The sequence below is a fragment of the Salmo salar genome, chromosome 02, assembly GCF_965601325.2.
Source record: "Salmo salar chromosome 02, fSalSal1, whole genome shotgun sequence".
Taxonomy (NCBI): domain Eukaryota; kingdom Metazoa; phylum Chordata; class Actinopteri; order Salmoniformes; family Salmonidae; genus Salmo; species Salmo salar.
The window spans coordinates 34,442,574-34,457,954 of record NC_138292.1 but is presented as its reverse complement, the minus strand read 5'-3'; the positions used below and the strand labels follow the sequence as shown (position 1 = coordinate 34,457,954).

Below are 15,381 nucleotides of genomic sequence, written 5' to 3'. Positions count from 1 at the left end.
GTCTTTCTGAGAATGTGGTCTCTTTCAGACATCTCATGTTATTCGGGTTAATGGAAAAACCTTTTTATTTGAGCATTTACAGATGTTCACAGACAATATAACATTGATCAATATAAAATAAAAACATACTATTTGATATTATTTCATATTAAAAATAATACATTGACATTTGTTATACAGTGTGTATTGCATTTGGAATTTATATAGTTAGATAATCTGCCAATGATTTGTAGGACAGCACAAAATGTCTGTCGATTAAATGAATTAGCTATATTCATTGGATGGAGGTTTTGATTTATTAAATAGATTCTCATGTACATTATTTATTTTGCATGAATAATAACTTTCACATGAACAGGATGTTCAACTCCTATCACCTTTTAACTGATATTTTCGTCATTGTCAATCTTCATTGAGAATCATCCCAACACATTACAAGGCGGAAACATAGCCCTGTAAACTCAACTATATTACACGTGTTCTTAACATTTGTACTTTTGTGTACATATGTTGGCAATCAGAACCCTGATAGAAAAGCGTCACAATGTTTGGAGACAATTTATTTTTAATGCATCACCACCACATCACAGGACAGATTAGAAAATGAGCAGAACATGAACATGGGTGATAGTCTCATCAAAAGCATGCAAAACATGGCGTACAACTATGCTACGAAAGTACACACGAAATTAACGGACAAGAAAATAAACGATTGAGTCACTTGTTTAACACTGCTCGTGTTCAAAAGGGCTCCTCTTAATGTGTGTAAAATGATGGTTGTCAGTTCATATAAAAGTGTTTGGTTGTATGGACTGGGGGCAGGTAATAAGTAATATTAATACCAAGTGTTAAACACTATTTTACAGTACATCTCTCTGAAATCTACCTGGTGAAATCTATCCACTTCATTGAGTCACTTGTCTCTAAGCTTATTGTCTGATCTAGGGGTCAGTAGGTGTAGCTATATTTGTACCAATACAAAATGGTCCAAGGAAAAGTGGATATTATTTTAAAAACAGACACTACTTAAAATATATATTCTTAAAATCTTGCAAAATAAATTCCTTAATTTGATGGGACATAAAAACAGATACAATTTGACATTGGTCCCAGGCATATTGAAGTACTGCCATTTGTGCCAAGAAATTGTACATAGGAGAGATGATTGGCTTGTAATGGACCATTTCACAGCTTGTTTTTCTAGCTAATTGTACATTCATACTTTGGTAATTTGTGCTTTTTAGAATGAATAGGTAATAAGTAGCTTCATAAATATATGTAATAAATAACACTGTCTACATGGCACAACATGTTGAGGCAGTGGTCAGCAGCAACACATTTCCTGTTTCATTTTGTGTTCATTAAAAAAACACTATGGCTTTCTTTCTTCCTCTCCTAGGTGAAACTACATGATGTAAACTTCACCCATCCTACATGTAAACTTAGTTAGCAGAGTATTGAGACAAAAGGTAAAAAACTGCATAGAAGACAGCAATGAGACTAAAACATGCAATTAGATTGGTGGCGGAAGCCATATTCTTCCTTTAAAAAGCAATAAAGGTCCTGAGTAGATAGATGTCCATAATACTATTGACTGAAGTTTGATGTTAGTTTGTGTAGTGTGTCCCACCCACTGCAAATGCCCAACTGTTCTTCATTGGCAGGATAAAGGATGTCATCTGGGTTCTTTAGGGACCAACAATCTAGGACCAACAATGGGAGAGGGCCCTCAGACCACATCTACAGGAGAAATTGTATGATCATAGAGACCGAAAGAATCAGGAATGCCCCAAGTCCTAAAATATAAACAGAAGAAAACAGTTGTTAAATAATAAGTTATTTTGTGTATTTCAAAATCTCTCATTGTAGCATCAAAACTTACTTTAATAGAGCTCTGATAACTGCATATTATCTATACTGTAATACGCTAAGGATTCTAAGCTGCAGGAGGGTCTCCTACAATTGTGGGCCAACTTTCTTCATTTTAAGCTCAAAAGATGTGAGTTGTTGTCCCACATGATATTGTCCACTTTATATTCTGCTGTGTTTTGTATTTTTGTTTATTATCCCGGTTTTTGTGTTTGGAACTACTTGAGTCCGGTCTTGAGGCCAGTTTGCTTCAGCAGTTAAATAATCCTGCAGCAACAGGAAATGTGAATTATTATGTGGATTATAATTAATGGATATTTTTGTAAGGGATGATAAATTCTTCGTTAGGGCCAATCAAGTCTGGAAATTACAAAATTTAGAAAACTTTTTAAACCTTGAATACACAAGTTTGCATTTCCTGAGGTGCAGGTAAATTCTCAGCAACAAAGGAGTGATCAAATTAAGATCCTACATCTGTATTGAGTGTCTCGGTCTTGACTCGATGTTAGATACATTTTTAATTGGTCTTGATTCTGTCTCCGGACAGTGAGGACTCATAATTTCTTGAATTGGACCAGCGGAGTGAAAAACTCATAATTATCAGCTCCGTTTCACCAGGCCAAATATCCACACTCATTTCATGACACATTAATATCTTATTGCCTATTGAAACCAAGGCTTCCTACTTTACTAATAACATTACTGTCCTTTACTTTCCCAGAAAATTATCCTCAAATATTGTCACGCTCGTCAGAATTGATTCGCTGGTAGGGAAGAGTACTATTACTATTACTATTAAGGGGAAACTGGGGGAAATTCGTGCCGTCAGCATGATTTTTTTTATTATCACCATTCTGAATGTCTAAAGAATACATATCTGACATATCAACACAGCAATACTGGACAATTTGAACTCTTATTATGGTGGAGATTTGACACAATTAATGGTCTTGAATTAGTCACGCATTTTTCAGGTCTTGACTTGGTCTCGGACCCCTAACCCCCTTTCTGGTCTCGGTCTTGACTTGATCTAGCCCCACCTCTGGTCTTGGTCTTGACTCGGACTCAACTTGCTCCGGTCTGGTTTTGAATTAGTCTCGCTTTAGGTGGTATCAAACACAACACTGGTTTGGAATGGCACGGTTACTATTGCATCATGTCGATGCCATTATGACGTAATTTTGCTGCCAAGGCAAAGCCTAGGCCTATAAACGCGCGGGTCCAGCTACTCAGTGGGTATAACAATAAGAGGCCACTAAGAGGATGCCCAAGAGAAGATGACAGTGATGAGGAAGGAGGTGAGTCATACGGTGCGGTGCGTACAGTGCGACAGGCTGCCACCTCGGCCATGTCCAAACAGAGAGTCTCACGGCTACGGACTGGACATTCCAAATTCCCATGGCAATTATGCGTCACAATATTAACGTAACATGCAGCCAGCAATCTGCGGTATCCAAGGTACAGTATCCTATCAACTGCAAGTGCGCTGCTGCGCTTATAGTCTATGGAAGGCCCGTGCGTAAATCTTCAACAGCATATCTCATGACCAGTTGTCCTGTTTTCCCCAATTCTTAAACCAAGCCTCAAATCCTTTGAAATAATAAGGTCAAATAAAGCAAGGCACAAAATGTTACATCACAAAATTCATTTTCTATTGTAGGCTACTGTTTAAACAGATATATAACATGGTACTAGCGGGCAAATCGCACATCTCGCTGACTATTGTATCGGTCCAGAGAGCAAGTGCCTACAAACAAACACGGTAGCCCCTAACAAGTTTTTTTAAATGCGCCGGATTTGAGAAGGTTGATAGGCCTATACAGTGCTTTCGGAAAATATTCAGACCCCTTGAGTTTTTCCATATTTAGTTATGTTACAGCCTTATTCTAAAATCATTTAAATATAGATATTTTTTCAGCAATCTTCACACAATACCCCATAATGACAAAGCGAAAACAGTTTTTATTTTTTATTTTAGCAAATTTATTACAAATAAAAAACAGAAATACCTTAATTACATAGGTATTCAGACCCTTTGCTATGAGACTCGAAATTGAGCTCAGATGCATCCTGTTTCCATTGATCATCCTTGAGATGTCTCTACAACTTGATTGGAGTCCACCTGTAGTAAATTCAATTGATTGGACATGATTTGGAAAGGCACACAGCTGTCTATTTAAGGTCTCACAGTTGACAGTGCATGTTAGAGAAAAAAACCAAGCGATGAGGTTGAAGGAATTTTCTGTAGAGCTCTGAGACAGGATTGTGTTGAGGCACAGATCTGAGGAAAGATACAAAAAAATGTTTGCAGCATTGAAGGTCCCCAAGAACACAGTGGCCTCCATCATTCTTAAACGGAAGATGTTTGGAACCGGCAAGACTCTTCCTAGAGCTGGCCTCCTGGCCAAACTGAGCAATTGGGGGAGAAGGCTCTTGGTCAGGGAGGTGACCAAGAACCCGATGGTCACTCTGACAGAGTTCCTCTGTGGAGATGGGAGAACCTTCCAGAAGGACAACCGTCTCTGCAGCACTCCACCAATCAGGCATTTGTGGTAAAAGGCACATGACAGCCTGCTTGGAGATTGCCAAAAGGCACCTAAAGACTCAGAGACCTTGAGAAACAAGATTCTCTGGTCCGATGAAACCAAGATTGAACTCTTTGGCCTGAATGCCAAGCGTCAAGTCTGGTGGAAACCTGGCACCATCCCTACGGTGAAGCATGGTGGTGGCAGCATCAAGCTGTGAGTATGCTTTCAGCACAGGGACTGGGAGTGTCACGCCCTGATCTGTTTCACCTGTCCTTGTGCTTGTCTCCACCCCTCTCCAGATGTCGCCCATTTTCCCTATAATCCCCTGTGTATTTATACCTGTGTTCTCTGTCTGATTGTTGCCAGTTTGTCTTGTTCGTTCAAACTAACCAGCGTTTTTCCTGTCAGCTCCTATCGGTTCCCAGCCTCTCTTTCCTCGTCCTCCTGGTTTTTGACATTTTCCTGTTCTGACCCTGTACTCGCCCGCCTGACCTCTCTCTGCCTGATCCTGAGCCTGCCTGCCATCCTGTACCTTTGGATTACTGAACTCTGCCTGTCCCTGACCCGGAGTCCGCCTGCCGTCCTGTACCTTTCTTTGCCTTACCCTGGATTTTCGACCCCTGCCTGCCTTGACCTGTCTTTGCCTGCCCCTGTTGCCACAATAAACATTGTTACTTCAACAGTCTGTTTCTGGGTCTTAACTTGATTCCTCATAGAAAGACTAATCAGGATCAAGGGAAAGATGAACGGAGCAAAGTACTGAGAGATGCTCAGTGAAAACCTGCTCCAGAGAGCTCAGGACCTCAGACTGGGCCGAAGGTTCACCTTCAAACAGGACAATGACCCAAAGCACACAGCCAAGACAACGTAGGAGTGGCGTCAGGACAAGTCTCTGAATGTCCTTGAGCGGCCCAGCCAGACCACGAACTTGAACCCGATCGAACATCTCTGGAGAGACCTGAAAATACCTGTGCAGCAACGCTCCCCATACAACTTGACAGAGCTTGAGAGGATCTGCAGAGAAGAATGGGTGAAACTCCCCAAATACAGGTGCCAAGAAGACTCGATGCTCTAATCGCTGCCAAAGGTGCTTAAACAAAGTACTGAGTAAAGGGTTTGAATACTTATGTAAATGTTATATTTCCGTTTTTTTTTTTAAATAAATTAGCAAACATTTCTAAACCTGTTTTTGCTTTGTCATTATGGGGTATTGTGTGTAGATTGATGAGGGAAATTAAAACTTTTTTTTTTAATAAGGTAGTAACGTAACAGAACGTTGAAAAAGTCAAGGGGTCTGAATACTTTCCGAAGGCATTGTACATAGGCTATTTGCTTTGTAGGAGGGGGGGAATTGCATTAAATCAAAATATTAATTTGCGATGATTTACCGGTAGTAATGTATATTTTCATAACAGTGCCACTTATTTGTGCAATCAAAATGTAATCTATTATTTTTTTAAACATATTTTACCATAGAATTGCTTGTTTGCAGCGTTAGTGGTTGTCATAGAGACAGTTGGTCTGGTTATCACTAATGGAGCAAAAAGAGCAATATGATGACAACAATGCTTTATATGAATATCAATGGTTTGTTGTGTTATACACCAATAACATCAGGAGCAACCGTACCTGAGAAGTGCAGCCTGGTCTCTTCATATACCCCATCCTGTGAAAGAGAAAGAAACAGGTTGGCACTTGGCAGGCAGTAACAGAGGAGAGGAAGGTGAATTGTATAAGTTGACCTACTTTGGTGGTGCAACCAGTAGTTAATATGACATCGGGACATTCACGGAGGATGACTTTGCCAGAGAACACGTGCTTGCATGGAAAACTGCATTGACCTTTGCCATTTTTGTAGTAGGCAATGGGCTGCAGTAAGAAAATAATATTTCACGTCATGTCTCAATTGTTTTTGTTGGGGGTATTTTATTAGGATCCCCATTAGCTGTTGCAAAAGCAGCAGCTACTCTTCCTGGGGTCCACACAAAACATGAAACATAATACAGAATGACATAATACAGAACATCATTAGACAAGAACAGCTCAAGGACAGAACTACATACATTTATAAAAAGGCACATGTAGCCTACATATCAATGCATACACACAAACTATCTAGGTCAATTGACATGGCTCCTGACCCTCTGCATACTATTGATGATACCATCAATGGTGATATGTAAATAATAGTGCTAATAAAAATGTCTGACTTCACAATGTATCTACTTGTCATGACCACATAGATAGTAGATTACCTTATTGCCAGTGGTCCAGCTCTGATCACAATGGGGATCCATTGCTCCAAATGGTGCTTCAAGTGTGTTTGTACCCTCTTGACATGTGTAGGGAATGTTCTTCTCCACTACAAGGGCTGCGGACAATAAGACTGAAAAGCGAATAAAGAAAAGGATTTGAATGGGATTGGGAATCCACCAGTGGAGGCTGGTGGGAGGAGCTATAGGACAGGCTCATTGGAACGGCTGGAATGGAATTAATGGAACGGAGTCAAACGTGTGGTTTCCATATGTTTGATACCATTCCATTCCAGCCATTACAATGAGCCTGTCCTCCTATAGCACATCCAACCAGCCTCCACTGGAATCCACCTAGCACTAAGAAAGGATGATGTCGACCTAAATCCACTGTATTATGCTACATCCTAGGCAGTGTCAGCTTAATGGAGGTAGTCACTATTGTATATTTGTATTTATTCCGGATCCCCATTAGCGGCTGCCAAGGCAGCAGCTACTCTTCCTAGGGTCCAATCACAATTACATACAACAAAACAATACATAACCCAACACATTAATACACACTACTCTACCATAACATATCTACTATACAAAATCAATAATTCAGAAAAATAACAATATTAAAATGTGTGTAGAGTGCCTGTGTTAGCGAAGTCCACACTGTTCCATAAAGTGCAGTTGTATCTGTTTTTACATGATATGGAATAGAGTTCCATGTAGTCATGACTCAATTTATTTTACTAGGCAAGTCAGTTAAGAACAAATTCTTATTTTCAATCATGGCCTAGGAACAGTGGGTTAACTACCTTGTTCAGGGGCAGAACGACAGATTTGTACCTTGTCAGCTTGGGGATTCGATCTCGCGACCTTTCAGCTACTAGTCCAATGCTCTAACTAGGCTACGCTGCCGCCCCTCTATGTAGTACTATGTGCTTCCCGTAGTCTGTTCTGGTCTTGGGGACTGTGAGGAGACATCTGGTGTGGTATGTCTTGTGGGGTATGCATGGGTGTCTGAGCTGTGCGCTAGTCGCTTAAACAGACAGCTCGGTGATTTCAACATGTACCTCTCACAAAAGCAAGCATTGATGCAGTCAATCTCGCCTGGAGAGATTGACATGCATGGCTCTCCGTGTACATCTAAGGGCCTGCCGTGCTGCTCTGTTCTGGGCCAATTGTCAAGAAAGTGGAGCACTCGTGTTTGCTCCCCCATGCGAAGCCATAAGTTCAGAGGGCTAAAATAGTCTTGTGGTCACGCCCTGACCTGAGAGAGAGGATTTGTTTCTCTATGTGGTTAGGTCAGGGTGTGGGGTGGGCATTCTATGTTTTTGTATTTCTTTGTGTTGGGACGATTATGGTTCCTAACCAGAGGCAGCTGTCTATCGTTGTCTCTGATTAGGAACCATACTTAGGCAGCCTGTTTTTCCTTTGGGTTTTGTGGGTAGTTGCTATCTGTTTAGTTGTAAGTACCTGACAGAACTGTCGGCTGTCATTTTTGTTTAATTTGTAAAGTGTTCATTTTTGCATTAAACTACAAGATGAACATATTCCACGTTGCATCTTGGTCTACTCATTTGGACGGCTGTGACACTTGTGAAAACAACCTAGGCTCAAATCCCATTGGTTACATCAGTACATAGGCCTATACTTATTGAAATGACAGGTGGTCCTTGTAAACAACAGGGTGTGAAGACTTTTCTGAAAAAAAACGAATCAGTCTTGACAAACCATCAATATCATTACACCGGGCAGGAACTTGTGGTGAGCACAAGACATGTACGGGGAGGGTTAGGGGGAAGGTGTTGTGAGAGATGATTGGTTGGTGGATTAAGCCGACTAAATCAATGCCTATGCGTCTGGAATTTCTCGCAATCTTTCTGTATTGGCTAATGAAGGCCAAGTTTGATGCCTTGGTCCACTAGACTCTTCGCGCATTTGGGCGGAAGTGTCTGGAAATTAGATTAGATACATTACCATGCAAACTGCATATCCTAAATTAGGTATGACTAGGCTGCTGTTGATATCCCCATTCAGCATGCGTGAACTATTCTCATGATGCATCTCACATGTGAGATGTAACCTAATCTGTCACAGCCCAATTACCTGAACGATCACACTGTCACACACTAAGAAAACAGGGTTCCTCAAGGGTTCTTTGGATTGGGTGATGTTTGTACCCATGTTTTGTGCTGCTGCCATGTTGTGTTGCTACCATGCTGTGTTGTCAGGTGTTGCTGCCATGCTGTGTAGTTGTATTAGGTCTCTCTTTATGCAGTGTTGTGGTGTCTCTTGTCATGATGTGAGTTTTGTCCTTTCTTTACAATGTTTAACCCCATCCACCGTCCCCGAAGGAGGCCTTTTGCCTAGAAATAACCTTTTGAAGAACAATACAGCTTTTTTTCTGGTGAGCCATTTTATATTGTTAAATTTCCATTGGTTTTATTGGTGTGTTCCAGAGGTAGCACCCCTGATATAAACCAATTAACACAACAATAAAACCTATGGAAATTTAACAATTGAAAATGGCTAACCAGAAAAAAACCTGTATTGTTCTTCAGAAGGTTATTTTTAGATTGAGAAAGGTTTTATAAAAAGGTCCACAAAGGTTCTATAAAGAACCTTTAAAATAAATTCTATACAGCACCAAAAAGGGTTGTAGCGATAGTGGAACCCCTTTTGAGGCCATTGTCACAGCTGTGACTTTAAGCATATTTAATATAACAAGTGATTTCATTGGCTAACTGACTAGTAATGTGATTATAGCTTCACGTGTTTAAACCCCCCCTTATTTTTTGTGTTTCTTGGCAGCTGTCCACAGGAAGGGAATGTTGTCTGGAGGCATGGTGGAGATAAGTGGGCAGAGAGCTTATGGTTTTGTTTGGTGAGAGCACATGGCTAATAAAGTTTGAGCTTCAACCAAGAACTGGAGAAAATGGACGCCTGCCTCCTGGGCTGCACCACTTCATGAGCCCCTTTTGTTTTCTTTGGTTTGTTGGTGTTTCTTCTGATTTAAAAAAAATAAGCTATCCTGGTTTAAAAGTGAAACGTAAGAGGAAACGTTTGGAAACTGAAACTTGATAACTGACAAGTTAAAACTAATTGAAAACCATTCCTTACAAAACCAATGTTTAAAAAATGGCATTTGTTGTCTGCCTCTGCTTTCTCTGTCTGCCTGCTCAAACCAGATCTAGAACCTGTCACTTTCCACCTCATGACACTACTATAAAACCTTTTTTTAAATAGTTATTTATAGAACAAGGGCAGCAGGCAACCTAGTGGTTAAGAGCATTGGGACACTAACTGAAAAGGTCGCTGGTTTGAATCCCAGAGCAGACTAGGTGAAAAATCTGTTGACGTGTCCTTGAGAAAGGCACTTAACCCCAATTGCTCCAGGGTCAGCGTCAATAATGGCTGATCCCTGGCCGTGACCCCACTCTCTGAGGGTGTCTCAGGGGGAGTTGGGATATGCAAAAAATACATTTCCATTTCACACCTTGCACAGGTTACCCACTTGTACATGAAGTTAAACAGAATGTACAAGAGGATATGTTGGCAGCGGGGCAGTTTTTTAATTGCTCGGGAGGATACTTCTGAAGTAAGGAGAGGGCTGTTCTCTGTGGGGAGCTCAAACTTTATCAGAGTCCTAACAATACAGAAAATCTAGAGACGGCAGAGACGCCATGATGACATCGCACTACCTGCATGCCCTTGGACATGCTGACCTGACCACCACCTCCGCTAACCATCTAGCTATGAGCTTCCAGATCCTCATGACTATGGCTGCCCATCTGCTGGAGGCGTCCGTAAACACTCAGACTTCATCTAGCTGATCTAGCTACTATTATAGCCTATATTTCTTTAAAAATTACTTGTTTACTTTGTTTAACAAGCACTTAGAGGTTTTGTCTGTAATGAAAAGCACTATAAAAAAAGTTTAATAAATGTATTAAATCAAAAAAAAAAAAAAACGATTTGACCTTTTTAATGGTTCTTTATAGGACCTTCCAAAAAGGGTTCTATATGTAACAACAGCTTTCGTTCATCTCCTCGCCCCTACCTGGGCTAGAACCAGGGACCCTCTGCACACAGACAACAGCCACCCTCGAAGCATCGTTACCCATTGCTCCACAAGGGCTCAGAGTGAATGACGTCACCGATTGAAATGTTATTAGCGCGCACCCCGGTTACATATATAGCACCAAAAAGGATTCCGCTATCATAACAAGCCAAATAACCCTTACTTTGCACTATATATAAACATTTGTTTTTAGTGTGCACTCAACTACACGTTTCGAAGACTAATGGAATTCACGGGGATTCCTAGCCCATGGTTAGGGGATTCCCGAATTTTGCTTTACCTGACATGTGTGCGATTGCGCAATCAGCGTGGTTATTCACAGGCGATGGAAAATGAATGTAAACTTTCAGCAAGCAAAAGTCCTATGTATATTTAGGCTTATATATATATATATATGCCCTTTTCGAATATATATATATATTTGCCCTTTTCGAATTAACGCCTTCTCATCTACCGAAATAAATCTAAGTAATGCCAAGCAGACAGACACATCGCATGTCTGAGCGTGGGTAAATTGCATCTGATGCCTAGCCAGAGACGGATGAGAAACGAGACACCCCACTCGCTGTTTTTTCTGGTTCAATTGAAGTCAATTAACTAAGTCGACCAGGCCGAGCTGCTATCGCATTGGTGCCTATGGGATAGCCTGCCCGTTAAGCAGACAGAAACTGACCTTTAATTTTTCAATAGTAAATGACCTGAATTAATTATCTTCATTTATCCACCATCTTTGGCCCATCTACTAATAAACTGAAAAATAAAGTATTGAGTTAACATTCAGAAATAACATGCAGTGACAACGGTCAATTCCCGTGTGCTTAATTTTAACGCTGTGTATGGAAACATATGAATGAAAAACAGCCTACCGAAACACGCCAGGATAATGCCTCGTATCGCCATGACATGCTCAAGAAATGCAATTCCTGTGGAGAGTGCACGCGCACCTGAGACATCACACCCAGTATATGTAATTCAATGAGATCACATTCACACCTCATACAGGACCCTGGCTGTCCCGTCTTCATTTCGTACTAAAGCGGAACTGCCCATCTACACTCACTGTGACGAAGCACTCTACGGGAATCCCCTTAGTTTCACTTCCATTTTAGCTTATTATATAAAATGATTCACTTCTTTTCTGGATCATCATCTTCGTTGCTGTAGTTCTACAAATATGTTTTTTCAACTCGTCTGCATTCTAGGTATGTTGTATTTTCTTTTAGACAATGAATGTGTCTGTCTGCTTGATATCGGTCTAACTGGACAGGCTCACCTGAAATGATGATTTACCTTGTGTTTGTCTATAGCTGCCTACGTGCAAGGTGGGCTTACAGAGGATAGGCCTACACAAGAGGTGAAGTCAGTTTGTGGAGAGGACTCAATTCTGAAATGTAAAGCAATACGTAAGCCTGGGGTCCAGTACCGGGCGGTGAGGTGGTACAAGGTAAGATGTCTATTATTATAATAGCACCAACGTTGTGTTTTGAACCATGCGATATATGTACAAAAAATATACAGCACTGGTCCTAGACCAGAAACTTGTCTCAGAGCATTTTGTATTATTCTGTACGTAAATCCATGAAATTCCATTTAGTGTGATATGTTACGTTTGTTACGGTTACATAAGGCAGATGGTTACTTAATAAAGGCAAAAACTAAAGGAGGGGGATTGGTCGGAGTGGATAGGTGGGCATACAATGCAAATGTTTAGCAAATCAAAGGTTGCGAGTTTGAATCTCATCAGGGACAACTTCAGCAACTTTTTAACTACTTAGCATGTTAGCTAACCCTTCCCCTAACCTTAACCATTTTAGCTAACCCTTCACCTAACCTTAATATTTGTAGCTAACCTTTCCCCTAACCCTTTAACCTAACTCCTAAACTTAACCCCTGAGCCCTAGCCTAGTTAACATTAGCTAGAGTAGCTAGAATTCGTAACTTAACATACGTTTTGCAAATTCGTAATATATTTTAAGTCTAGCAAATTCGTAACATATTATAGGAATTGTAATTTTAACATATCATACAAAATGGGTGATGGACATCCACAAATTAATACATACCATACAAAATGTAACATATGATACATATCATACAGATTTACGTAAAGAATAATATTAAATTCTCTAAGATCAGGTTAAGACCAGCTGTTAGGGGCATAAAGTAACCTCACACCCTCTTCTCCCAGCTGGGTGAGGAGCCCTATAATAAGGATTCTGGTCTATTGATGAAGAGGCTATCACCTAACAGCACCACCCAATGGTATGCCGGTCTGGAGCGTGAAGTGGAACTTTTGGCTGACGATTCTTTCGATATCTCCCTGCCCAATGTAACGGCTGTTGATAGTGGGAGGTACAAGTGTCTCCTGGCAGCACCTATAGGTGAACAGAACCAGCAGGGGCAGGTTCACCTCAGAGTGACAGGTGAGTGTGTTCTACTCTCATTGTGTGCTTGTTTTGGTATGTAAGCAAACTGTATACTGCATGCGAGTGTTTTTAAATTGGAGCCAGAGAGAGTTCATCTTTTAAAACATTTCCAGTGATGCTCAAGGATTTGTGAATAATTGTTTTCCAGGTTGCCTTGAGTCCACATACCAATCAGAAGAAATGGATACCATTCTAGTTCTTTCCATTGTGGGGATTGTTGCGGCATTGCTGATATTCACCATCAGCTATGTGAGTTACTACACTGTCAGCTGTTCCTCTGACTTATTTGTTTGAAAGAAACTAACATTTTATGGTGATGGTTTCCATGTATTTCATTTTCCTTATTTACTTAATAATGCTAATCTTTACCATAGGTCATCCTAAGGAATATGTTATTGCAAAGGAGTAAGAAGTATCCCCAAGAACCACTTCTAGATGCACCCCTTGAGAAGAAAGATTTAATGTTGATCTACACTCTGGGGCCAAACTGGTCAGGACAGGGTTCCATAAAACATGTCTGTGTGTGAGACCCTGTTCTGCTAGTTTGGGCTCATTGTATACTTGAATGTGAAGAGGAAACACAGTGAAAGACTAGAGCCCATTTGAAGCTGAGCAAGGAGCCTAAGAGTCATGTCTACTTTCCAGAGAGTTCTAGAGCAGATGGAGGCAGACAACCCTCTGGACAATCCTGTAGAACTAAGTTGTGTAGGCATGACTGCAGCATTCAAGCACCTGTGATGCGCAAGGAGAAGGGCCTGGTGAAGGGACCCCACGATCTAAGCCCCAAGATCAAACCCCAACAAGGAGCTTCAGGAAAGGGAGAATAAGTAATTAATGATAAGGGGTGTGGGGTTCTGAGAATATTAAATATACTTATTCATGTCACTGAGGGAGAGAGGGTAATGTATAGCATTTACATTATATCAGGGATCCTATGGTTATCTGTAGGAGGAAGGTACATTGACATTTGAGTCATTTAGCAGATGCTCTTATCCAGAGCGACTTACAGTAGTGAATGCATACATTTCATACATTTTGTCTCCATACTGGTCCCCCGTGGGAATCGAACCCACAACCCTGGCGTTGCAAACACCATGCTCTACCAACTGAGCCACACGGGACCGAGGTATATAGTGTGTGCAATTAAGCTTGGAATGTGCTGAGTGCAGGGAAGCGATCACATATGGCAGGCATTGATAAGGGAGAGAGCCATGGATTAGTGATGAAGGGGGTCGAGGTCAGGTCACGTTAAGGGAGAAAGAAAAGTTTATGGCCGTATTACTTTGTTTCCTGCCTAGCAGTAAAGATACAATCAGATGGGTAGGAGGAGACTCAGCCTAAGAGAACGGGTTAAATATCAGTGCTTGTGTGAAAATCTTTTTGTCTAATGCAGCTGTATTGATCCTCTGGGAAGAATAAACTTGGTACAGCTTTCATAGTGCCGTTGAGTTTTTACTCTGAAAATTAGAACCTAATAAGGGTCATTCTGCAGGGTCTTTCCATGGCAATGTTGGGGTTAAACCATTTACATTTCAGTCAACCCAGTCAATTGAAGTTTCAGTAATTGGAAGTTGACATTGATTTTGAACTGAAAAATGATCAATGTGTCCTGCATTGAATTTCATGCCTAATTAAAATCCTGTATTGACTGGTATTGAAGTGGAATTGATCTGAGCACTGTTCAATGGGGCTCACCCTTGTTGGAAGGATTTGGTGGGACATGCTGGACTCTGCACAGAGAGATGAAACCAACCAAGACTGCATTCCATCTGAGCCAAGCAAAGCTCTCAATTAACTCTAATGTTCAGGCATTATCGATAACTTAGTTATTTTGTGAGGTCAAAACAGTATATACTTTTTTATGCAGAACCACGCAGAACAAAAAAATACAATTTTCATCCAAGCAATACGAAAGTGGGCTTTGGTGAATATTGGCAAAAAGTAACTGACAGAAAATAAACTTTGTATAAATCTTTATCCGGTTTTTGAATATGATCAGCAATTCTGTGTATACGTTGAAAATAAAGAAGACGTAAATAATTGTAATGTACTGTATCTGACGTACATGTGCTATGTGTTCTTAGATAAATGTTAATTAACCTTTTCTTAAGACGAGTCTTCACTTTTTTAGTCACCACAGTAGTGATGTTTCTCTTAGAAAAGTTGATTGTTACTCAGAATATTTCATGTTATTAAGATAATTTATTTACCCTACCATTTTACAGAGGCTT

The 15,381-nt window shown here is 40.6% G+C and overlaps 2 protein-coding genes across 3 annotated transcripts; one reads left to right on the top strand and one right to left on the bottom strand.

The window, feature by feature from the left end:
• Positions 1 to 47: 47 nt before the first annotated feature.
• LOC145860918 (uncharacterized) lies at positions 48 to 11,746 on the bottom strand. Of its 2 annotated transcripts, XM_082962185.1 has the most exons (6): positions 11,591 to 11,746; positions 6,653 to 6,783; positions 6,144 to 6,266; positions 6,027 to 6,063; positions 5,869 to 5,928; positions 48 to 1,796 (listed from the first exon to the last, which is right to left on the bottom strand). In XM_082962185.1, exons 1-6 carry the CDS (start codon positions 11,622 to 11,624, stop codon positions 1,741 to 1,743), a joined length of 441 nt encoding a protein of 146 aa, XP_082818311.1. In that variant the 5' UTR covers positions 11,625 to 11,746; the 3' UTR covers positions 48 to 1,740. The 2 variants fall into 2 exon arrangements, with proteins under 2 accessions (XP_082818311.1, XP_082818312.1); XM_082962186.1 differs by lacking the exon at positions 5,869 to 5,928.
• On the top strand, positions 11,747 to 15,205 carry LOC106581291 (CD83 antigen-like). Its single transcript, XM_014163256.3, has 5 exons — positions 11,747 to 11,926; positions 12,032 to 12,168; positions 12,913 to 13,147; positions 13,299 to 13,399; positions 13,525 to 15,205. Exons 1-5 carry the CDS (start codon positions 11,899 to 11,901, stop codon positions 13,675 to 13,677), a joined length of 654 nt encoding a protein of 217 aa, XP_014018731.1. The 5' UTR covers positions 11,747 to 11,898; the 3' UTR covers positions 13,678 to 15,205.
• Positions 15,206 to 15,381: the final 176 nt, after the last annotated feature.

What these genes read in the sequence shown, in the direction of transcription:
- LOC145860918 (XM_082962185.1), bottom strand. Translation starts at nt 11,624, where the DNA reads ATGGCGATACGAGGCATTATCCTGGCGTGTTTCG. An exon ending in CATTATCCTGGCGTGTTTCG is followed by an intron (nt 6,784 to 11,590) that starts GTAGGCTGTTTT and finishes TTCGCTTTTCAG; the next exon opens with TCTTATTGTCCGCAGCCCTT. An exon ending in GACCAGGCTGCACTTCTCAG is followed by an intron (nt 5,929 to 6,026) that starts GTACGGTTGCTC and finishes TTGCTCCATTAG; the next exon opens with TGATAACCAGACCAACTGTC.
- LOC106581291 (XM_014163256.3), top strand. Translation starts at nt 11,899, where the DNA reads ATGTTTTTTCAACTCGTCTGCATTCTAG. An exon ending in GGGCGGTGAGGTGGTACAAG is followed by an intron (nt 12,169 to 12,912) that starts GTAAGATGTCTA and finishes CTCTTCTCCCAG; the next exon opens with CTGGGTGAGGAGCCCTATAA. An exon ending in TGATATTCACCATCAGCTAT is followed by an intron (nt 13,400 to 13,524) that starts GTGAGTTACTAC and finishes TCTTTACCATAG; the next exon opens with GTCATCCTAAGGAATATGTT.